Consider the following 23,732-nt stretch of genomic DNA (forward strand, 5'->3'; position numbering starts at 1 on the left):
AGAATGAAGCCTAATGTATTATGAATGTAAGAGGCTGATTTTGTGACAAGATAAGAGAAGGAGAGAAGGGAAGGAAAAACTGACACTGATGAAATAATTAAGTAAGGGTCTCAGAGCATTTTCCCTCAGTGGGGTAATTGGGTTTCGTCTGCTCTGCTTCAGCTGATCGTTCACTTCCTCCTCTAGACATCCAAAGCTGCTGACTTCAGCTTTAAATACCTTTAAAGACTCAATATGAGGCATTGCCCCATCAGCGTGTGTGATGCATCGAGGCAGGAAAAGACGTGTTCTCCGTGACTGCATTGACCCTGAAGAATGGCATCCTCTACAGACATCGGGTCTGTGGGGGACTCTGTGGACCTATTAGCAAACTGCAACATGTGTAAACGAATTTGTCTCAATGACATTGGTGCCGGGACACATCGACAACTGGCACAGCCAGTACATGCTGACACACATGGTTCAGGGACAACAAGGGCTCACATATCCAGGAACAAGACTGCTGAAGGCAGAGGAAAGATCTTCAGCAATAAATGTTCTATACATCCTGAAGGTAGTTTTTATGCATAGACCTTTGGTATAGTTTAGCTTATCAAGGTCCACATTAAGTTTAGCAGTGCAGCAGCTATTCTTCCTGGGGTCACAATGCTATCATACAATAAAATGAAAGAACAATTGTTACAAACATATGAAATATTAATCAAATTAGTTATTTTGACAGTATTATAGTAAGATAGTAATTGATTTAAATATTGTAACAAGCATAGCTCATTTTGGGTCAATGCACACTGATCCCAGCTGTCATAGCTGTAATGTTGCTGTGTGGCAGGCAGGATGAAGGCCCAAATGCAGGACTCGTTTGGGCATGGGAGTTTAACTGAAAATGGCAGCTTTATTGCTGGGAAATCCACAATAACATTACCTTACAAAAAAAACCAAACAAACAACACGGGAACATGGGAACTAAGGCCTGAAACACCAGAAAACTGGAACTTAAGCAGGAGCACAAGAAAACAAACCTGGAACTGAGAAGCTAAGAAACTAAACAGGCGCACAAGGGAAACACACAGCAGTGAGGGTGCATGACACGACAAAGGGCAAAGGTAAACACAGGGCTTAAATAGACATAACAAGACAAAGGAAGCAAAGCAGAATACGCTGACATAAGACAAGGACTATCAAAGTAAAACAGGAAGCACGAGACATTTGCAAAGATGAAGACTCAGAAACAGACTTGACACTGAGACATGACTGACTGGATATGCAACATGGAACACAGGGAAGACATGAAGTGACTGAAACTAGGAGCTAGAACTACAGATATAATATAAACAGAAAACCAAAGCCATGAATAACAAACAATCAAGGGATATAAGTTAAAGAAACACAAGACCGGGTCACAGACCCAGTACCGTGACATAAGAGTCAGGATCAATATTAAATTAATAAAATTCAAAAATCTGATTTCATTTTATTTGATTGAAATTTATTTAGCTATCTGTGAAGTTTATTAGATGAATATGACATTTTAGTTTAATTCTACTTTGCTTGTGACTTCAAATGGCAGTTCATAAGTAACTGAGATCACGCTATTCCTGCTATGGAATATTTTGAATATTTTTAATGGATTTTACTAAAATACTGTGGTAGTATGCAAAGCTTCTGATACTTTAAATAGTTCTCAGAAATATGGTTGTGAATAGGTTTGTTCTGTCAGTCAAAGAATTTGTTGAAATAACCACCCTAAAGTACTACTTTAGTACAATAAAGTAACAATTTATTGTACTAAAGTACTATTTTATCATATGACATTTTGTAACACAAAGCTGAATTTGTATGTATTGTCATCATCATCATCATCATTTATTATTATCATCATCATTGTTATTATTATTATTATTATTTATTTATTTATTTTTATTATTTTTTTTACCACTAATCTAACTTGATTTCTTGTTTCTTTTTTTTTCTTTTAAATTAAGCCCCAGACCATGACAAAGTCTCCACCATGTTTTCCAGATGCCTGTAGAGACTCACTGTTGTACCTCTGTCCTGGACTCCTCCAGATAATCATAATTTAAACCAAAATTTCACATTCGTCAGTCAGAGTTGTTTGTGTAGACACAACACTGGTTCATTCCTTGATTTAGATCCAATTTTTTTTGTCAATTTTTCATGTCAGTGTTAAATAAAAGAAAACATTCAAAAGCCTGGAGAACTGTTACTGGAGACCACTTTAAAAAAAATTCCAAGAAATTTGATTCCTTGGGAGCAAAATATAAAGAAATCGGGAGTGGCCTCATAGACATAGGCTGTCTTCACAGCATAAACTTTTGATTTGTCATTGCTGGAGTGGAATTAATCACAGTATTAATGGCTCTGTTCTAACCAAGTGTCCTTTGAGGATGACGGTGTGATAGTGAGTCAGCAGGCACAATAATTGATTTCTTGTTTCACAAACACTGTTCGGGTATTGACCAGAGACTGTAAAAAACAAAAAGAAACTGGATTAATGTTAATGAATAAAAGACTCATGTAGAATAATTAGTTTTTTATTTATAATTAAACACACAAACACAATTGCAACAATTAAAAATAAACATAACAATTAGTTCTGAATACTTTTCAAATACTTTGTTTTACTTGTACTTCAGTTTTTTCTTTGCTTTTTTTCTTATTTTGCTCTTCTTTATTTTTTTTAATGTTTCCTTTCTTCCCTTTTCCCTTTTATAATGAAGGTGAATGTGAGTACTGATTTTTCCCAGCACAATCATTATTGTATCCCTATGCCTAAACAAAAGTAATGAATCATTTAAAACACACAACCCAGTATGACACCATCACATGCTGAGTGGTTGTTGTACACCATAAGTTGCATGGCTCTTTGTACTTCTAATGCTGGAAGACAAGTAATAGTGACACTTCTATCAGCAACAGCAAATAATTATACAGCGTGGCTTTCTCATAGTAATTGTAAGGTTTTCACTTTCACTAATCATACTGCTTGCTGTAGTGTGAGTATTAAGAGTGTAATATCTGGATATCTGGAGTCCAACACTTTCAGTGACTAATGGTGGTCTGACAGGAGGTCTAGGCAAATATTATCATAATATATAGCATAAATAGGCAATCTCATCATTAGTCTGAGCTCTAAATCATTTATCTTGAGCACCAAATGCTACAGATAAATGCCAACAACAAAATAAATCACTGCCTAGGCAACACTGTGTATTTCCCTTCATCACAGGGAAACGAGAAAACATGCTTAGTGGGATATAACGTGTTTGTATGTGTGTATTTATGCTTCAGATTAGTTTTGCAATTTTCTCAGCGAGCTGACAGATTGATACAACACTCCCCAGTTTGTTTGTCATATATTTTGTTATGTAACTTTAGGTGAGTGATTGAATCTCATGTTGAATTTATTAAAGGTTTGATGGCTTCCCTGCTGAAGAAGTATGTTGAAGGGCATCACTTTTTTCAGGTTGCTTTTCAAACATTTTCTAGTGGAACAAGTGATTTGTGTATTTGTGCATTTCACATATACCCGTTTTCCCCTATTGATTTGTGGAAAAAAATCAAACTGATTTAGAAACTCGAAGGACTGAATATTAGCATTTTCTTTGCTGATGCCTGCACCATACGATCTGTGTGTGTGTGTGTGTGTGTGTGTGTGTGTGTGTGTGTGTGTGTGTGTGTGTGAGTGAAGTGACAGCCCTGTCTTGGGCTTTTGCCAATCCTTTTCCCTGTGTGAGGAAGATGTGGAACAGTTTTATTTCTGTCTGTGGCTACTTAGCCATCCACAGAGGATTGCCTATGAGAAAAAAAACTCTGCTCGATGTTAACATGGACATACACACACACAGAGAGAGAGAGAGAGAGAGAGAGAGAGAGAGAGAGAGCTACTGATGCATTGCAGATAAACTGCAGATCCTAGTGTCACCCCTCCCTTTCTGTTCTCCTTTGCAAACCCCTTCTACTGTTGTTCATCTTTCTTTTTTTTTTGCCCTCGCAGTATCCATGACATCACTTGCTCCCCACCTCCCACTAGCACCACCCAGTACAGCTATCTACAAGCTGTCACACCCTGCTTACCTCCCCACAAGATGCTCTTACCCTTCCACCTCCCAACCATCCATCTCAGGAGGCGTACAGCTAGTCTTTGACCTTTGCAGAACACTGAAGACGAAAGTTTTCAGATCCACTACAACATAAGATTGTTTAACAAATCATTATCGATTTGGCCTTGAGCCAAAAATCCATGGTTATGCAGACTCTGGCTCTTGTTATTTTAAAAGTGAATTGTTACCCCACCTAAGATATCTGTGGACAAATAAAATGTTCTGGAAGTATAATTAAGGTGTTCATTTATATGAAAATTGACGATTTGTTGCCGCCACCACCAGGACAGGGAAGTCTGGTAAGTTATAGGAGTGGATTCAAATGATTTTAGTTGCAGAATATCATCAAAACCCTAAAAAATTTACACAGAACTGAAATTGTTTTGTATTTTTCTCAATTATTTTCACTCATCCTAAAAGACAATGTACAAATAGATTTTCTTCCCTGGTGTGTGCATCAGAGCAGCTTTGAAACCCACCGGGGAAAAAATATGTTAATCAATGTACAGGGCACCTCGAAGGGGAGCTGATGAAGCAATAATGTAAATTCACCACTGACACTCCATGTGCCTGTGAAGTGCAATGTATGCACACACGTACACAAATTCAAATGAAGAAAACAAGTGATACGGTCAAATATTTTGACATTGTTATAGAAATTATGTTATTCATTTTAAACCAAAGGTTTAAAATAAAATAACTGTAACACAGTGTTTAATGCATCACTTCAGAAAATCAAGCACACATATATATGCATCAGTACAGACTTTGAACCTATGTATGACATTTTTACAGTCTGGTGCTTTGAAGGACACCAGTGTTACAACTGCTAGTACTGTAGATGAATTTGACAAGGTTACCAAGGAAAACAAAGAAAACAAAGAAACCAAAAGACTAGAAATGATAAATTAAGGCAAAATCAAAGTACAATAATAATGAAAACCCAAAACTCTGGGTTGATGACCGAGGTCTCCTAACAGAAAGAAGACAGTCAAAGATGTGACATTTGATCATTGACCCTTTCACACATAGTGGTCACTACAGTGAACAGCTATTCAAAGGCTGTTTTCTTGTATTTGTGTCAGTGTTGATGGTATACTTGCACATAAACCACTGATGTGTCACTCCATACACATCAGTTGTCCACCTAAGTGGACATGTAAAAAATTCTTTGAAAAGTGCATGCTTAAAAAGAAAATGAAGTTCAAAAATCTTTTTTTTTCATGCCTAAAGATGAATAAAAATACTTAAGAAAAATCCTGATTGAAGTTGTCATAATTCATGCATGAAAGGGTTAATCAAATGTCCTATTTTCATATATGGACCTACAATGTAATATAAGTGTATACCTGTGAAGTCTCTCTGTACTGAGGAGCTGAGAATTATCAGCAGACGTCTTAATTAATCTCCCTGTGTTTATGTCTGTCTGTTTATGTCTCAGTGTCATTCTTTCTCTCCTCTGGCTCATGACGTACTGCTTCACCTCATGAATAAATAAGTGACAGAAAGGCAACAGGCAGCCTTGTTAATTGCATGAAAGATCGAAGCATCATTGTGGTAAGTATTGCAATTATTTAGTTAAACTATAGATTCCCAGTCCTCTTGAATACTATTACAAGAAGGCTACATTAAAACCTTTAGGTAGATTAAGCTCTAAATATAATACTACAATTAGAGATGACTAAACTTGGTGACTACACCAACTAACACTCGTAAAGTCTCACTTTGAATCAAAATATATGTATTTTGTAAAAAGCAGTCTTAACTCCTGCTAATTGATGGTTACCTATTTTCAACCAGAAACTGGGCTTTAGTTTGACAAATGTACTAATAAATTGTAAATTTTAATACTATGCCATGGTTGAATCTGGAAGTAGTCTGACTTATTGACTTCACAAACACGAAGCATTTGTCATTATCCAGTTATTTAATTCAATTCAGTTTTATTTGTATAGTGACAAATCACAAAACACAGTTGCCTCAAGGAGCTTTACAGGGAGTGCAGAATTATTAGGCAAGTTGTATTTTTGAGGAATAATTTTATTATTGAACAACAACCATGTTCTCAATGAACCCAAAAAACTCATTAATATCAAAGCTGAATGTTTTTGGAAGTAGTTTTTAGTTTGTTTTTAGTTTTAGCTATTTTAGGGGGATATCTGTGTGTGCAGGTGACTATTACTGTGCATAATTATTAGGCAACTTAACAAAAAACAAATATATACCCATTTCTATTATTTATTTTTACCAGTGAAACCAATATAACATCTCCACATTCACAAATATACATTTCTGACATTCAAAAACAAAACAAAAACAAATCAGCGACCAATATAGCCACCTTTCTTTGCAAGGACACTCAAAAGCCTGCCATCCATGGATTCTGTCAGTGTTTTGATCTGTTCACCATCAACATTGCGTGCAGCAGCAAACCACAGCCTCCCAGACACTGTTCAGAGAGGTGTACTGTTTTCCCTCCTTGTAAATCTCACATTTGATGATGGACCACAGGTTCTCAATGGGGTTCAGATCAGGTGAACAAGGAGGCCATGTCATTAGTTTTTCTTCTTTTATACCCTTTCTTGCCAGCCACGCTGTGGAGTACTTGGACGCGTGTGATGGAGCATTGTCCTGCATGAAAATCATGTTTTTCTTGAAGGATGCAGACTTCTTCCTGTACCACTGCTTGAAGAAGGTGTCTTCCAGAAACTGGCAGTAGGACTGGGAGTTGAGCTTGACTCCATCCTCAACCCGAAAAGGCCCCACAAGCTCATCTTTGATGATACCAGCCCAAACCAGTACTCTACCTCCACCTTGCTGGCGTCTGAGTCGGACTGGAGCTCTCTGCCCTTTACCAATCCAGCCACGGGCCCATCCATCTGGCCCATCAAGACTCTCATTTCATCAGTCCATAAAACCTTAGAAAAACCAGTCTTGAGATATTTCTTGGCCCAGTCTTGACGTTTCAGCTTGTGTGTCTTGTTCAGTGGTGGTCGTCTTTCAGCCTTTCTTACCTTGGCCATGTCTCTGAGTATTGCACACCTTGTGCTTTTGGGCACTCCAGTGATGTTGCAGCTCTGAAATATGGCCAAACTGGTGGCAAGTGGCATCTTGGCAGCTGCACGCTTGACTTTTGTCAGTTCATGGGCAGTTATTTTGCGCCTTGGTTTTTCCACACGCTTCTTGCGACCCTGTTGACTATTTTGAATGAAACGCTTGATTGGTCGATGATCACGCTTCAGAAGCTTCGCAATTTTGAGACTGCTGCATCCCTCTGCAAGATATCTCACTATTTTTGACTTTTCTGAGCCTGTCAAGTCCTTCTTTTGACCCATTTTGCCAAAGGAAAGGAAGTTGCCTAATAATTATGCACACCTGATATAGGGTGTTGATGTCATTAGACCACACCCCTTCTCATTACAGGGATGCACATCACCTAATATGCTTAATTGGTAGTAGGCTTTCAAGCCTATACAGCTTGGAGTAAGACAACATGCATGAAGAGGATGAAGTGGACAAAATACTCATTTGCCTAATAATTCTGCACTCCCTGTATGTTGTAGATAACCCTAAAATAATACAGAGAAAAAAGACAAAACCCCAAGAATCAGATGACCACCTATGAGCAAGCGACAGTGAGAAGGAGAAACTCCATTTTAACAGGAAGAAACCTCTGGGAGAACCAGGTTTAGATTTGACAATTAAACAGTTGTTTGGACTTTAGTATATGTGCTCTGTGCTTGAAGCTATCGACTCTCTGATTTTTTATTCAGTGTAGTTGTACCAAAGTACAAAACTGCTTCACAGTGGGAGTATATATCTATCTATCTATCTATCTATCTATCTATCTATCTATCTATCTATCTATCTATCTATCTATCTATCTATCTCTCTCTCTATATATATATATATATATATATATAGAGAGAGAGAGAGATAGATAGATATCTATCTATCTATCTATCTATCTATCTATCTATCTATCTATCTCTCTCTCTATATATATATATATATATAGAGAGAGAGAGATAGATAGATAGATAGATAGATAGATAGATAGATAGATAGATAGATAGATAGATAGATAGATAGATAGATAGATTCCATTTAAAAGGTAAAGGCAATATTTCTATTAGTGAAATGTATGTATAACTTTGAAAGTCTATAGCTATAACTACATGGAAGTCTACAGAGTCATCATTCGTGCAAATATATTATTTTCAATACACACTTAGCGTGTAGAATATGGAGTATGAAATTATTTCATAGGACATTTTTAAGCATAAAATATCACTCAACTGAATGTAATGCAGAAAGTGAGCGTGTGTTCACCAATCATATAAACCATAAACACATAAATAAATAATAAATAAATAATTATGACCCACTACCCATGGGAAAGTTGAAACTTTAGTCTTAGTTTTGTATTTCATGACACTTTTAGATGGGAGTATTGAAGCACGTAAGATTATTCAGGTAACCTCTGATACAGGATGCAGCAACATCTGTTGATATTTGTTGATCAACAGTAATACACCTTTAAGCACTATTTTTTTTTTTTATTAGTGAACTACTTTTGCAAATGACCACCTCTGGCTCTACACAAAATGGCAAAACAAATGAACAGCATGTATGTTCATGTGTATATAGTTTACACATGAACGTGAAGCAAACACAGTCAAGGTATTATAAACTGTAGTTGAACAACTAGTTTCATTATTAGTCAGTTGATGCAAGGATGTTTATGTGTTAAGTTTACAGGTGAATGTCTTACATATGTATGTGTTATTCTGTTATTACAAAAGATTGCTATGCTGCTGCTCATTTTTATGATCCACTCGTATCGGTTTAATAAAAGGTCACGCTGACCTTGCAGCTTACTGTGAATATGTAACAGTACACCTCTACACTATGCAACTTAAGGTTGTCCGCACCTTGACCCCATGCGGGTACACTTCAATACTGTGGAGGGCTCACTGCAGGTTGCAGGCTGGGACAGACTGGGGCTGACTGGGATGGGCTTGTCTCCTTGTTAGAGCCTGTTTCTACTGCAGTGCTATTTGAAAACACTCCAACCCTTCTGCAGTGCGCTGGAGCCCAAAACTGATGTTGAATGACTTCCCTTTTTCTGCCCAACCCACCCACACTCACTCTAAGTTGTACATCACACCACCACCGCCCTCATAGGGCATCCAAAAGCACCTCAAGGTTCTGAGTCGACAGCCCAACAGCAAATATATCTGTCTGAAATCCTGCAGCCAGTATCAGGGCCCGAAGAGAACGTCATGGGACAGTGATCAAGGGCACAGTAAAGTCTGCAAACAGAGAGACGGGGGTGTGGCTCCTGGAGTATAATTACTTACAATACACGATGGCGCTTAAAATAGGCAGACATGCACAAACAGGGCGAGAAAGTCATTGTGACTTTCTCTGTATCCCTCTCTGTCTTCCTCTCTCTCTTTTTCTCTCGCTGTCTGCCTTTCTGTCTCTGGAGCAATCTAAAATTGGCCAAGCTTGATGCATTTGTACTGCCTGACTAAACCTTTCAGCAGAAGGAAATGAGGGGGGGGACGACAATAAACTGTAGATCAAGGTGATAATTATTATTATTATTATTTGAAAAGCTTTAAATTCAAAGTGCAATCTCCAGATGTGCAATAAAGTATCTGTCTTGGTCCTTATGTCCGCACTGGCTTTGCAGGATTTTAAATATGGCTGCACTTGCAGAAGAGAGGTTTGAGAATTTTGACAGAATTAAATAAGCAGTGGATGGGAAAAAGGCGGATGCAGCTGTTTGTGGTGCATTACCTTCAACAATCATTTTCACATTGATCAAAGTCACACGATATTTGAGTGAAGCTTGAAGATTGACAGGAGATCAATACCCTGATGGCCCAAGCCACAATGCAGCCAACCTACACAGTGAGGCTTCATTTGTTGAGGGTGAAATGTCCTTATCAAATGCTTCGATAACTCACAAATCCCATGAAAAAATCCTACTAACTTGGAAGAAAGTTTACATGCAACATGTACAAATATAAACACTGACTATTACAGTGTTGTAGCTAAAACACATCTCCGTGTAGGTTGTACAGACTAATTTCTAAACAGTTCTGTAAATTAACAAAGATTATATTTTGTCATGATGGAGATTAAAAAGAAAACAAAAGTGGGTTAACATTTTAGTTTTCACATTTCACTGAAGTTATCCCAAGTTATTGAATGAATACCTGATGTTTAGACATTCAATTACAAGAACAGACTGTGTCAGGAGTTGGAAAATTCAATGTACTTTGTAGCTGTGCCTTAACCCAAACAGACTTCTCTTCATGAAAATTAATCCAGCTTCTCTATGATGATATTTTTCTTTTCACAGAAGTTTGGAAATCAATTAGTGGCTAGAAGTGTCGGTAAACAGAAAAAACACTCAACTTTAAAGTTTGAATTATCTGTATGTGTGGCCATAGATGTTTGATAAGGTAAGCTATTTATTTGGGATGGAGTGCCACTATAACTCACTTGGTTGAGCAGGTTGCCCATATGCCAAAAGGCTTCTAAGGAAGGCACAGGCTTTATTTCACCCTGGGCCATTTCCTGCAAGTCATTCCACCTTGATCTCCTCCTACTTTAATATAAGCTCTTTACTGCTCTGTCCAACAAAGACTAAAAATCCCACCCCCTCAAAAAATGGCTTGTTTTTGACTACCCTGTGCAGCAGTGATCCAAAAAGACAAACTATGGACAATATTAATGTAAACACAAGAATACAGCAGGCAGACACGAACACACACACACACACACGCTGTGGATCACTGGGTGGGCACTCCCTTTTACCTTCTTTATACCGTATTATTGACAAGAAGGATAAGGAAGTTTATTTTTTCAACCGAGAATAAATGCAACTGATACTGCTGTTGAACTGCATGTTGCTGTCCATGGTGCTGAACTAAGAGGGGGCTACATCTATCTATCTATCTATCTATCTATCTATCTATCTATCTATCTACTTTGTCAGGTTACTTTAAGCCGGACACCCACGTAACCCGTATAGCCCACGTGGTTCAGGCTGAACGGGACCCCGGACCATTAGCAGACGGCCCGAGGGGGATGCGCCCTCCCCTCCCCCTCTTTCAGTGGATGGAATAAAATTGCCTCATACTTGCTTTGGCAACTGCAGAGCCTCGGATATATAAGGAGCACGCAGAGGAGGTCTCAGTCGCTGTGAGAGCCACACACCCCTCACCTGCACGCACACATACACCCACATAAACGTTCGCCACACTCCTGCACGTCCTGCACCGTCTTCCTTCATTCTTGCGCACATCCCCTTCTGTGGTCTAACCGGATGAGTTACCCGGTGGACACTGTAGGGAGTCCCTTCAGGAGAACTATGGATACTAGAACGACCAGCTATGGCTACAGCCGCTCCAGCGGCACCCCCTCCAGCGGCTTTCGGTCCCAGTCCTGGTCCCGGGCCAGTCCCGGCTCCACCGTGACCACGTCTTACAAGAGGAGCGTGAATATGCCGGTAACCCGGGCATACAGCTCAGCTGTGCTGAGCTCCGCCGACAGCGTTGATTATAGTCAAACCTCTATCCTGAACGGAGACTACAAGCGTTCTAACGAGAAAGAGCAACTTCAAGGGCTCAATGACCGGTTTGTTGTTTACATTGACAAGGTGCACTACCTGGAGCAGCAGAACAAGCAGATCGAGGCGGAGATCCAGGCACTGCGGCAGAAGCAGGTGTCGCGCTCCCAGATGGACGACCTCTATGACCAGGAGCTGCGGGAGCTACGGGAGCTGCTGGAGCAAATCCACCATGACAAGGCACAAATTCAGCTCGACACGGACCACATCGACGAGGACATCCAGCGGATCAGAGACCGCTTTGAAGAAGAAGCTCGCATCCGAGAGGAGACAGAGGCCATAATCCGTGTCCTGAAGAAGGACACGAGCGACTCGGAGTTGGTAAAGTCTGAGTTGGAGAAGAAAGTTCAGTCGCTGCAGGATGAAATCGCCTTCATCCGCAACAATCACGAGGAAGAAGTCAGCGACCTCATCGCCCAGATTCAGGCGTCTCAGGTGACAGTGGAAAGGAAAGACCTCCAGAAGGCTGACATCACCGAGGCTCTCCGGGAGATTCGAAGCGAGCTGGAGGGCCACTCCAACCAGAACCTGCAGCAGGTGGAAAACTGGTTCATGTGCCGCTACGTCAAGCTGACCGAGGCTGCAGAGCAAAACAAGGACGCCATAAAGTCCGCCCGTGACGAGATAGCCGACTATCGCCGTCAGCTGCAGTCCAAGACGGTGGAGCTGGAGTCCGTCCGCGGTACAAGAGACTCACTGGAGAGACAGCTTAATGACATCGAGGACCGCCACAACAGCGACCTGGCCAGCCTGCAGGTAAGAAGGCAGCCCGGTAAGAGCGGTGAAGGTGGGCTGAGAACAGACGTTCAACTCTAAAACAGAGCAATTCTGTTTTGAAATGTCATAGATTATTCTTAAAGAATTGTGTAGCCTGTTTTTAAAACTTGATAAAAGAGTTGATGTTCTTAATAGGACACATTTATGTTTTACTGACGCAGCATTTAAGCGTGAGCCTTTAAAATCAAATAAAAAAAACCATTCACAAATATAAAATATTAGTTTCTGTTATGTTTGACAGGTTCTGTAACATTTGTCCCCTTCTGCCTAACTGTGACTGTTAAGCACAAACAGTTTTCTCTTAAGCAGGCTGATTGTATTCACAAGCTGGAGAGATTTCCAAGAGTCACGAAATGGTTAAAGGGAATCGCTGCAGCAGACTCTCTCTCTCTCTCCCGCTCTCTCTCTCTCTTGCTGAGTCAGAGGCAATGGGTCGATGCCTTGATTGGCTCTGTCCTTGCATCACACCACTGAGATTTTAGGGCGAGGGTGGGGGTGTATTGAAAGAGTGCGGAGGCTGCCCTTGAAACAGAGGCATTCAACATCTCTAGAATACTGTATTGCGTCAGAATGTATTAAAAAGCAAGACGCCTTGTTGCGCAGAGTCTGCAGAGTTTACAGAAAGACATGGGCAACACTGCAACAGATAATTTGGAAAAACTATTAAGGCTTCAAAAAAAATTGCATAATACATGAAGACTGGTTTTGAGCACTGGACCTCGTATTGCATTTAAATTATTCAACATATTCAACCCTATAACAACAACTGATTTTTGTGTATTTCACTCAGGAAACAATTCACCAGCTGGATAATGAGCTCAAGAGCACCAAATGGGAGATGGCTCGTCACCTGCGCGAGTACCAGGACCTGCTCAATGTCAAGATGGCCTTAGACATTGAAATAGCTGCATACAGGTACAGGATACACTCATGCACAATTGAAATTTAATTTTGAAACAATATTTGCAGTCCTTTTCATATAGAAGCATACTTTAAATATCTGATTTATGCATTTGTTACACTAGGAAACTCCTAGAGGGTGAGGAGACCCACTTCAGCACTTTTCCTTACCGCCAGACTGTCACCACCACTAAAATCTCTAAGCCTAAGTCGGAGCCCACAAAGCTTAAGGTGCAGCACAAGTTTGTGGAGGAGATCATTGAGGAGACGAGGGTTGAGGATGAGAAGGCTGAAATGGATGAGGCCCTGGCAGAGCTAGCGCAAGAGCTCTCTGCCACACAGGAAGGAGAGGAGGGTGAAGAGGAAGAAGGGGAGGAGAAGGCAGAGGGAGAGGAAGCAGAGGGTGAGGTGGAAGAGGGAGAAGGAGAGGAGGGAGGAGAAGAAGAAGAAGAAGTCGTAGCTGTCACTGAAGCCAAAGTTAGCTCGAGTGCGCCCAGCAAGGAGGAAGAGGAGGATGAAAAAGGTGGTGATGAGGGAGAAGAGGGAGAAGGTGGTGAGGATGAGAAGGAAGAAGAAGCAGAGGGAGAAGGTGGTGAGGGTGAGGATGAGGGAGAAAAGGGGGATAATGCAGAGGGAGGTGATGAAGAAGGAGAGGGAGGAGGAGAGGAGGAAGAAGTTGAGGAGACAATGTTGTGCACCAAAGCTCCAGAGTCTAAAGCCTCTCCTGACAAAGAGAAGGCTGGAGACAAAGAGGGCAGTGGAGAAGAGGAGGGAGCAGGTGCTGAAGAAGAGAGTGGAGATCAGGATGAAGATGCAGGTAGTGACAAAGCATCCAAAAGTGGAGATGAGAAGGAGGAAAAAGAGGATGCAGGCAAAAAGGAAGATGAGAAGAAGGGAAAAGATGAGCCAGACTCAGAACCAGCTGTAACCCAGACAGAGGCTCCAAAAACTGAAGCTACAAAGGCCGAGGCCAAGAAAGAAGATGGTCCTAAATCTGAGGAAACAAAACCTGAATCTCCAAAGAAAGAAGAAGCTCCCAAAACAGAGGGATCAAAACCTGACTCTCCAAAGTCAGATTCCCCAAAGCCTGCGTCTCCCAAATCTGAATCCTCTAGGCCTGCCTCCCCCAAGTCTGAATCCCCTAAGCCTGCCTCCCCCAAGTCTGAATCACCAAAACCAGAGTCTCCTAAATCTGAATCTCCCAAGCCTGCTTCTCCTAAAGCAGAGTCTCCAAAAGAAGCATCCCCAAAATCTAGCTCCCCAAAAGCTGAATCCCCAAAGACCGAGACCGCAAAGCCTGAGGCTCCTAAAAGCACTGAAGACAAGACTGAGAAAAAGAGTGAGCCAACAGAAGAGAAGAAAGTTGAAAAGAAAGATGTTGCCATGAACGGTGACATAGACAAGAGTAGCCCCGAGGAGAAAGAGAAGAAGGATGAAGGAAAAGAAGCTGACGTGATCACCAACGGCGTAGACGAGAGTCCTGTCAAGGAAGACGGCAGCCAGAAGGTTGTGATCACCAAGACCGTGGAGACAATCACCACCGGAGAGGATGGGTCAAAGCATGTCATCAAGTCCGTCACTGTGACCGAAACAGTGAAGGAGGCGGAAGAGATGCTGCAGGAGAAACTGGTCTCTACTAAGAAGACCGAGAAACACTCCACTCAGTCTATCAAGCAGGTGACGGAGAGTGAGTGAGCAGAGAAGGAAGGGGAGGAAGGGGAGAGAACAACACAAGCAATCAATCCAGAACTAACATAACAAAGAAAATCATACAGCTAGAGCGATGTAATAAAGATAACCACTCTCAAACATACAAAACAAGTCAGAGCGAGAAGACAAAAGTTAAACGCTACAAATTTCAAAAATGCATGTTGAGTGAAAGCTTCAAACGGGCTTCACAGCAGACGCGGACAGGAGCAAGTGACTGAGATATTTTATTCTTCCTTATATTTTTTTTCCTTTCTGCAGTTAGTGGGTGAGCTCACGAATGGGTGGGTGCTTGGGTGGGTGGGGTGTCTCTGCATGTTAGCTCAGGGGAGCGGAATACTTTCCTCTCTGTATGGTAGAAATACACCTTAAAAAGAGTAAATACTAGAAAGCAATCAATAAACAATATTACTGTGGAGAGGGTTTTTGAGTTGAAGCAAAAGTGGGGGACTGGCGGATGGAGGGTCCTCGATGCAGACATATGTATTCTACTGACGAAGCCTTACTTGATACGTGAAGATACCAACTGAGCCAAAAAGAAACTAACAACAACAAATACACAGCCGACAGTGACGGAAGAAATGGACGGTGATATGATAAACACAATACCATATACATCCATTTACCGAAGCAGATAAAGCTTAAGAAACCTAAAGAAACTCCTAGCCTTAAACATGCTTTTTATCAGTGTCTGTTATGTTTACCTGAGTGCAACTGAAAAAAAATATATACTGTAAATGATAGAAACATGCATTCCTGTATGCATAGGATGGACTTGAATTTAAATACAGAATTTAATGAGGTGCTACTGTTTGCAATCCCATGACTTTACTCATCATGAACAATTTCCCAGCAGCATTTGCTCAATAAATGTCATAAAGATCTTCAAAACGCCAACTGTCTGTTGTCATTTTATTATTCTTTTAATCATATTTTTTGCAACTGTATACAGCACTGCAGCAATACAGCATTACAGCTATGGAATATTACATAGTTTATTAGCAACTGAATGTAGTTACTGTAAAAGTGTTGCATCCTTCCTTCAAAAAACTTGACATAATTAAATATTAAGGTGGTAGAGGTGCTTGGGAGGGCTGTGGTGCTGTAATAATATTCCCAGGATGTTTTAAAAAAATATCATTTAATATAAAATGTGCCTTTGGTTTGTTTCCTGTCAACAGCAACATAAACCCAGCAGTGACGACAGATGTGATCACTGGCAGGCTGGGTGCAGAAAATCAGTATTAAATAGCATCAGTGTCTTTTTAAAAACCCACCACAAGGGTTCCAAAAGCCTAATTTAATGACGTGGACCAGCGTGTGTTTGTGTGTAAATGGCATTTTTAAACAAAAAAAACAAAACAAAAAAATCACATTAGGAGAGATAACAGAATATTAACTATACAGGGAGCTATTTGAGATAACTGGGAAAACAATGCTATGGGCGATCTTGGTTGGGTGTCACTGGTTAATCATTAGTATCAGCATGAATTTCATTTAAAAATAAATACATGGAAACTTCTGGTGCACTTCTCCGCATTGCACCAGTTTAGAAACATTAAGTCCTGGACAAGCGAGTTTGGTTCTTGTTGCTACTTTTCTTTTTAAAGAAACCAAACGAACTTGGCAGTCATGGAAGCTCGTTTCTCTGGCCTCCATTCCTCTCTTTCTTTATCAGTAAACTTTGGCTGTGTGGTGTTTAAATTAAAATAAATGTATGTCTTAAAAGTGAGAAGCGTCACTTTTAAGCATCTAAGCATCCCTTTACTCGCCTAGAGCCCAAGGCTGCTGCGCTTTAGTGATGTGCGATACCACTGATTTCCTTTCCGATCCCATACCAAGTAAAATTCAGGGTGGTATCGACGATACTGATCCGATACCGATACTTTGTACAAAAACGTATTTTATTTATTGTATCATTTATTGTATCTCAAATTATAGCGTCGTCATGATTACAGGATATCAGATTACTTGTTCTTATAACTTAATAATGCAGAATTCATCATATAGAAATAAAAAAACTGAAGTTGTGCGCTATTTGAACACGCTGCCTGCCTGCAGCACTAAAGGACTCCGCGAGAGACGTCATATTCTGTGATATGATTTACTCCGAGGTGTTTGACGAGGTTAGTGGTGTTGCAACAACACCTCACTTTCTTGCCACATGTATCACAAACCACATCTCGGCTGTTTGTGGAGGTAAAATACGTCCACACATGACTCCATTTATGCTCAGCCATTGTTGTGAGTGCCATGCCAAGGGGCTGCAACACATTTATACAGCCATATTTCGCATATGACTATGAAAGGCGGAAGAGGAAGTAGTTCCTTCGAATGTAGACAGTCCGAATGTTATAGTTTCTTTCCACTGTGTTCCTGTTAATGATAAACTACAAATTTACCCTAAATTACAAAAAATATCAGTATTTTAATATGAGAATCGATTCAAGAACATAAATGACTGGTATCGGAGGAATCGATATTTCAGTATAGATCCGCACATCACTACTGCGCTTATAGACTATAGTATGGCTATAGACTGTATATAAAAGATGGATGCATACACACAATGCCTGCTAATCAGAGGTGGGAAGTAACTACGTACAAATACTTCTTTACTGTGCTTAAGTAGAATTTTCAGGTATCTGAACTTTTACATGAGTATTTATTTTTCTGACAACTTTTAACTATATTTCCCTACATTTTTCAACAAATATCTGCACTTTCTTGTAGTGTTTTTATTATATTACATTTATATTAAGTTGTGTTTGCGGTACTTCAGAATCTGGCTTGCACTACAGAAGAGGAGGAAGCCTGAAGGGATGTTACATCAAGCGAAGCAAAGATGAATTTTGCATTTAAGCTGATGATGTTTAGATTCATTCACTGACTTCCAACTTTATACAGTCTAGTGTAAAGACAGTATAAACAAAGTAGTGTCACTGTAGGGGATGGACATCAGCCAGTTCAGTTGCATAAATCCACAAAGAGCAACAGGTCAGCTGTTCACATCATGTACACCAAGAATATCTACTGAAGCTTATATTAGAAATTATTGTGAGTTGTGATTATTTTCCCCATGCTGATCCAGTACACAGATCACTACACGGGGTTTCACGACCTGCTGAATCCCACTTTAACCCCTGACTTGTTTTACTGTTTAGGTGCAGAGGGAAAGTCCTCGTCTGCAACGTAGGTGACAGAAAATAGCTATTTTTTAAAAATTTCTTTCACTGCATGTGCCCTGTATAATAGATTCAAACACAGCAGTTTGATTGAAATTAGAATGTTAAAATGTTAATAATTTCTATATTCTCATATACTAATATTTACTTATTATTATATTAATATAGCACAAGGTTCAGTTACATTTGTACAAAAATGGCTAGTAGAATTGTGTAGCTACTTTTTCCATTGTTACTCTGAGTAAATTCAGAGCCTGTACTTTTTTTTGCTTTTACTTGAGTAAAAACGTTGCTTCAGTACTACAACTTTTACTGGAGTAAAGGCATCTGTACTTCTACTTAAATAAAGAAAGTCAGTACTTTTGTCACTCCTGCTGCTAATCAATGGTAGTAATCAATGCTAATAAACCTAAAATGCCCTGCAAGGCACTCACGTCACAAACATTGGCGACATTTCCAGTTCAGTGACTCCCAGTCTACCAACAACAGCAGCCTGTGTCAGCAAACTCCACCCCTTAAATCACAATTCAAATGATTCAGCAGGTGAAGGTGGTAACTATCCATAAAGACCAAAGATATCTTTGTCATAGTCTGAAAACATGCCTTTTAATGCTCTGAACTTCACTACTCTCAATTCCTTGTGTAGGGAATTCAATTAGATCACAATGCTTTAAGGTAATTGGTGACATGAGGAACACGTTTTTGATATTATTGGGATGATTTTCTTTTCAGTTCTTCATTGCTGTTACACAGTTGTAATGTGGTAGATGAAATGTTGTTATGTGTAAATGCCAACATATATTTCTGTGATATTTCTGATAAATACATAACATACTGAGCACATTACCTTAGCTTAATAAAGATGAATACTTTGCAGCCCTTGATGCTTCTTTTCTTCCTCATATTCATTTGTCATTTTCCCTTCATTCCAATGCATAATGATCTCAGATCTTTGAAGGACTATAGTGACGATCATTGGATGTTATTCTTAAAGAGGCAATGTGTGATACTTTGAGTAAACTACACAGTGAGTTTAGATACTCACTATAAATCCTGGCAACATTCAAAAGTTACAAACTTGCTCTGTAACCCAGTATATGGTGAGCAGCAAGTGATCTCAGACAGTATAGAAGATGAAAGTTTTAAACTGATTTTACTACTAAACAGTTTTTTATTTGTAAGATGAAGATTATGGTTTTTAAGCCACATTCTTTGATGATCAAAATCAATCTTGAACTACAGCAGGATCTTTTGTGACAGTGTTTATAACACAGCAGGATGGCAATTATTTTAGAGGCAATGTTGTGACACTAAATGTCTGTATTTTTCAGTGTGAGTGCGGTAAGTGATTGGGCTGCTCACCTCTCTGCCTGCTAAGGAAATAATAAATCAACACATGTCTCTACATTTCCAAGGACTATATCATAAATCTGTATGCATGTCAGCATAATCTTTAAATCAGGGATCAAAATCAGTGAGATGCACGGCTTTACGAATAATTTATTTACCCACCAGAACTCTCACACACATACACTATTACATTCACTCAGAACTGTGCAACAAGACCTTTATGGGCTATTCAGAACATTGGTAAGCATTTAACCTTGATTTGTTGCTTTAAATGGCTGTTGGACTGTGTTATTGAGCACCATGTTAACAAGCAGATCTAAGAGGACAGCACTGTTGCCTCTACCTGTCTTTAAGCTGCAGTTTTTTTGTGGACAGTCTTGACCATAACGGTTTACTTTTTATCCTTTGTGCTCTTCTCTTCAGCTGGCTCAGGTTGGGCAGCTTTCTCTTCATCTTTCTCCTTTTTTGCTTCGGCTTTGTCATCTTTTTTTGGAACAGCTTTCACGTCTTTGTCATCAGCTTTATCTTCTTTCTCCTCACTCTTTTGAACTTCCTCCTGCTCTTGTGCTTCATCTTTTGTATCATCTTCTTTCTCATCAGCTCCTTCTGCTTTTGCCTCCTCTTGTACTTCAGGTTCCTCCCCTTCATCTTTTCCCTCTTTCTTTCCTTCATCTTCAGCAGCTTCTGCTGCATCTTCCTTTTGCTCCTCTTCATCACCACCTGAATCAAGAGATGACAATTTAGTTACCATGACACTAATAATTGATATTTATTTGACTGATAGAACATGACTGAGCAAGTTAAACCAACCCTCGCCTTCTTCCTTATCCTCTTCCTCTACTTCCTTAGCTTCATCTTCTTTCTCACCCTCCTCCTCACCTTCCTCTTCCTCTTCATCCTTTTTCTCCTCTGTTTCTTCTCCCACCTCTTCTTCCTTAGCTTCCTCTTCCTCCTTTTCCTCCTCTTCCACCTCCTCCTCACCAGGTGGGCTGGCCTCTGCTTGCTGGGCATGGCTGGCAGAGATGATGCCTTCAGTGGTGCTGACACTGGAGCTGAGCAGGCGTGAGGTCATCAGGTAGGAGGTGCCAGAGCTCAGGCTGGAGAAGACGGGCCTAGCGAAAGAGGGCGCTGACAAACTGTGGCTGTACAACGGGGACACTCCCCCGGCCATACCTACACTGAAGCGAGACTCCTCCCCTTCCAGGAGCTTCCTGCGTCAAACAATGAAAAGAAAGGATCAGAGATCAGTTAAAAGCATGGGTCTTAAATGTAACAGTAAGTGGCCATTTATTCACTCTTAGAATTCTATTGTCAGGATCTCTGTCTAAATAAATAAATAAATCTGGGTAAATTCCGAGATGATTAAACTATTTTGCTGGTAATAACTGAAATGAGTACAGAAAATCAACAGCCTATTTATGCAAGACAATTCATAATTTTATTGGGAGGGGTTTTTGGTTGGGTCTGATTATTGGGGGGTCATAACCCCCCTGGAAATTACGTCCCTGCATGTCTCAGACATTAAATGTAAAAAAAACTTCACTGACTCTGATACAAATCCAAAATCATCAGCTTCCTAGGTGCTTCTAAATAGGAGTTTCTATATAATTTTGCAATGCTAAAAAGAAACCCTTTATCATTTATCAGACTCACTCCCTGTTTCACCCATTACCTGTATGCAGCAATCTCGATGTCCAGAGCCATCTTGACATTCAGAAGGTCCTGGTACTCCTTCAGGTAGCGTGCCATTTCCTGTTTAGTGCCCCTCAGCTCACTTTCCAGTTCTGCAATGGTATCCTAAAGAAAAATCAAAGTTAAGTGTTATTTTATACAATGAGACAAAGGGAAATAACATACTGCAGGATCAAATGAAAACCTTAAGTAACACACTTCAAAGATCTGGACCACATTTACAGACCTGCATAGCTGCTATCTCTGCACTCTGTTTCTCCTCCATGTCATGCAGCTGTTTTTCCAGGGATTCATTGAGGCCTCTGCATGCATCGATTTCCAGTATGCGGGCTTGTAGCTGGCGTCGGTACTCTCCTGCTTCGTCCTTGGAATTTCTCACAGCATCAGTGTGCTGGGCCACAGTTTCAGTCAGGGAGCCTACCTTGCTTCTGAACCACTCCTCAGCTGCCTGCATGTTCCTGGCAGCCAGCCTTTCATACTGGGACCGGATATCCCTGAGAGCCCCAGAGAGGTCTGGAGCGGCAGCCTCAGATTCCACAGCCACCTGCACACCCAGCTGGACTTGGGCCTGAAGTTCAACCACTTCACCCTCATGAATCCTCTTGAGGAAGGCCAGCTCGTCCAGCAGGATTTCCACACTTTTCTCCAGCTCAGCCTTTGCTAAGGTAACCTCGTCGGCCTCCCGACGAGCCTCCATCAGCTTGCCCTCAGCTTCTTCACGAGCCAACACCTCCTGCTCATATCGACCCTGCAGAGCACTCAGGGTTTGCTCCAGCCTCTCTCTCTGACTTAGGACAGCCTGTTGTTCTGCCCTAGCTTCATCCACAGCTGCTCTCAGGGACCGGGCCTCTTGCTCATACAGTGCTCTCAGGCGGGACGGCTCAGAGTGCCTTTGCCTCAGCAGCAGCAGTTCTGCCTCCAAGGCACGGTTCTGCTGCTCCAGCTCACGCACTCTCTCGATGAAACCGGCAAAACGGTCATTAAGGTCCTGCAGCTGGCTGCGCTCTTGTGTGCGTACAGCTCGAAACTCGGAGCTGATCTGGGCCGCTTGGCTGAGTTCCAGCTCCAGGGAAGAGGCTGGTGAGGAAGAAGAGTAGAGCACACGGCCAGGAGAGGAGTACTGCAGACGGGAGGAAGACAGTGGGGATGCATGAGTAGAGAAGCCAGAGAGGGTCCTCCCTCTAGTCACCACCACACGTGCAGGAGGCTCTGCAAAATAGCGTCTGTATGATGAGGTGGAGTAGTAAGGGTCATATCCGATGCTACTCATGGTTGAGTGTTGGGAGGAAAAGTTGCTCTTCCTCTCCTCTTGCTGTATGTGTGCGTGTGGAGGTGTACGAAGGGCTTGGGTTTAAGTCTTGACTGCTTGCTGCTGCAGCAGCCTGCGCTTTTATAGCTGGATGGTGGGGGCTGACGCAAGCACTTTCTGCACCCTCTGACAATGAAGGCTTGATAGGTTTACACTGCAATGGCAAGAAATGAGAAAGATACGAGCCATGGGAATACATGGAGGAGGGAAATGAGCAAGGGTTAAAAGCAGAGAGGAAGAAAAACAGTTTCTAAATAAACTAGAATATAAAAACAGCTTTTTACAGTAATTTTTAAGACTACAGCAAAACTTTAAAAAAAAAGTCTATCACATGGCCAGTTTTAAACACATAACCTGATCTTTTTAAGAAACTGTACAGTTTTTACAGTAATTTTATGTTGTAAAAATGACAAAATATCACTCAAACACATTTTCTGTCTTCTCACTCACTGCAGAAAAAAGGGTGAGGGTGGGGCCGGGGTGTCCTCATTTTACAATCATGACACAGCATCTCTCCGTGTGGTGGGGAGCAGAACTACAGCCATGGCCTCACCACCTGCAATGATAAAAATCCCACCCAAACAGATGGCATAACACTATTAAGGCATGACTTAGAGTGGGTTAATGTGCAGCTAAAACAATGTCTGAACTATAAATGAATACAACATGTATGGTGCGGTATAGCAAAGCTTGCAAAAATACCATAATTGATTTTCATTTTTCTCAACAGGTTTCTCAACTGTTTGCTGTTAAAGGTTATTAATTTTTACATGCAGGGTGTGTTTAATACTCTTTTTTGATCCTTTAGTTAAAGAATATTTACTGTGATTTCTTTTTCTGCAGAAGTTGAAAATTGTGTGTTCACCTAAATACCTCCTCTGCTTTAAATATATAGAACAAATATTCTCAAGAGCATCATATTGTCCATAACAGCGACACAAGATATTTAAAATATTCAGTGACTAGTTACATATTGTGTTGCCCTCATGATTTGAAACAGGAGAAAACATAACCATACTGCTACATATGGCATGTGTGTGTGT

The 23,732-nt window shown here is 40.7% G+C and overlaps 2 protein-coding genes across 3 annotated transcripts; one reads left to right on the forward strand and one right to left on the reverse strand.

The window, feature by feature from the left end:
• Positions 1 to 11,282: 11,282 nt before the first annotated feature.
• Positions 11,283 to 16,050, forward strand: nefma (neurofilament medium chain a). The gene is made up of 3 exons (XM_084934919.1): positions 11,283 to 12,525; positions 13,337 to 13,461; positions 13,572 to 16,050. Exons 1-3 carry the CDS (start codon positions 11,467 to 11,469, stop codon positions 15,139 to 15,141), a joined length of 2,754 nt encoding a protein of 917 aa, XP_084791045.1. The 5' UTR covers positions 11,283 to 11,466; the 3' UTR covers positions 15,142 to 16,050.
• A 3,770-nt stretch (positions 16,051 to 19,820) lies between these two features.
• Positions 19,821 to 22,752, reverse strand: LOC146383589 (neurofilament light polypeptide-like). 2 transcript variants are annotated; one of them, XM_084934921.1, is made up of 4 exons: positions 21,607 to 22,752; positions 21,361 to 21,485; positions 20,505 to 20,899; positions 19,821 to 20,408 (listed from the first exon to the last, which is right to left on the reverse strand). In XM_084934921.1, exons 1-4 carry the CDS (start codon positions 22,648 to 22,650, stop codon positions 20,080 to 20,082), a joined length of 1,893 nt encoding a protein of 630 aa, XP_084791047.1. In that variant the 5' UTR covers positions 22,651 to 22,752; the 3' UTR covers positions 19,821 to 20,079. The 2 variants fall into 2 exon arrangements, with proteins under 2 accessions (XP_084791047.1, XP_084791046.1); XM_084934920.1 differs by having other exon boundaries at positions 20,499 to 20,899; positions 21,607 to 22,751.
• Between the last annotated feature and the right edge of the window lie 980 nt (positions 22,753 to 23,732).

This window comes from Perissodus microlepis, chromosome 7 (assembly GCF_051167445.1).
Source record: "Perissodus microlepis isolate ML-2025 ecotype Zambia chromosome 7, ASM5116744v1, whole genome shotgun sequence".
Taxonomy (NCBI): Eukaryota; Metazoa; Chordata; class Actinopteri; order Cichliformes; family Cichlidae; genus Perissodus; species Perissodus microlepis.

Excerpts from the sequence above, each read along its gene's own strand:
- nefma (XM_084934919.1), top strand. The coding sequence starts at position 11,467 with ATGAGTTACCCGGTGGACACTGTAGGGAGTCCCTTCAGGAGAACTATG. Across the intron at positions 12,526-13,336 it reads GCGACCTGGCCAGCCTGCAG|GAAACAATTCACCAGCTGGA; the intron begins GTAAGAAGGCAG and ends TATTTCACTCAG. Across the intron at positions 13,462-13,571 it reads ATTGAAATAGCTGCATACAG|GAAACTCCTAGAGGGTGAGG; the intron begins GTACAGGATACA and ends TTGTTACACTAG.
- LOC146383589 (XM_084934920.1), bottom strand. The coding sequence starts at position 22,650 with ATGAGTAGCATCGGATATGACCCTTACTACTCCACCTCATCATACAGA. Across the intron at positions 21,486-21,606 it reads CAGAGATAGCAGCTATGCAG|GATACCATTGCAGAACTGGA; the intron begins GTCTGTAAATGT and ends ATTTTTCTTTAG. Across the intron at positions 20,900-21,360 it reads ATCGAGATTGCTGCATACAG|GAAGCTCCTGGAAGGGGAGG; the intron begins GTAATGGGTGAA and ends TGTTTGACGCAG.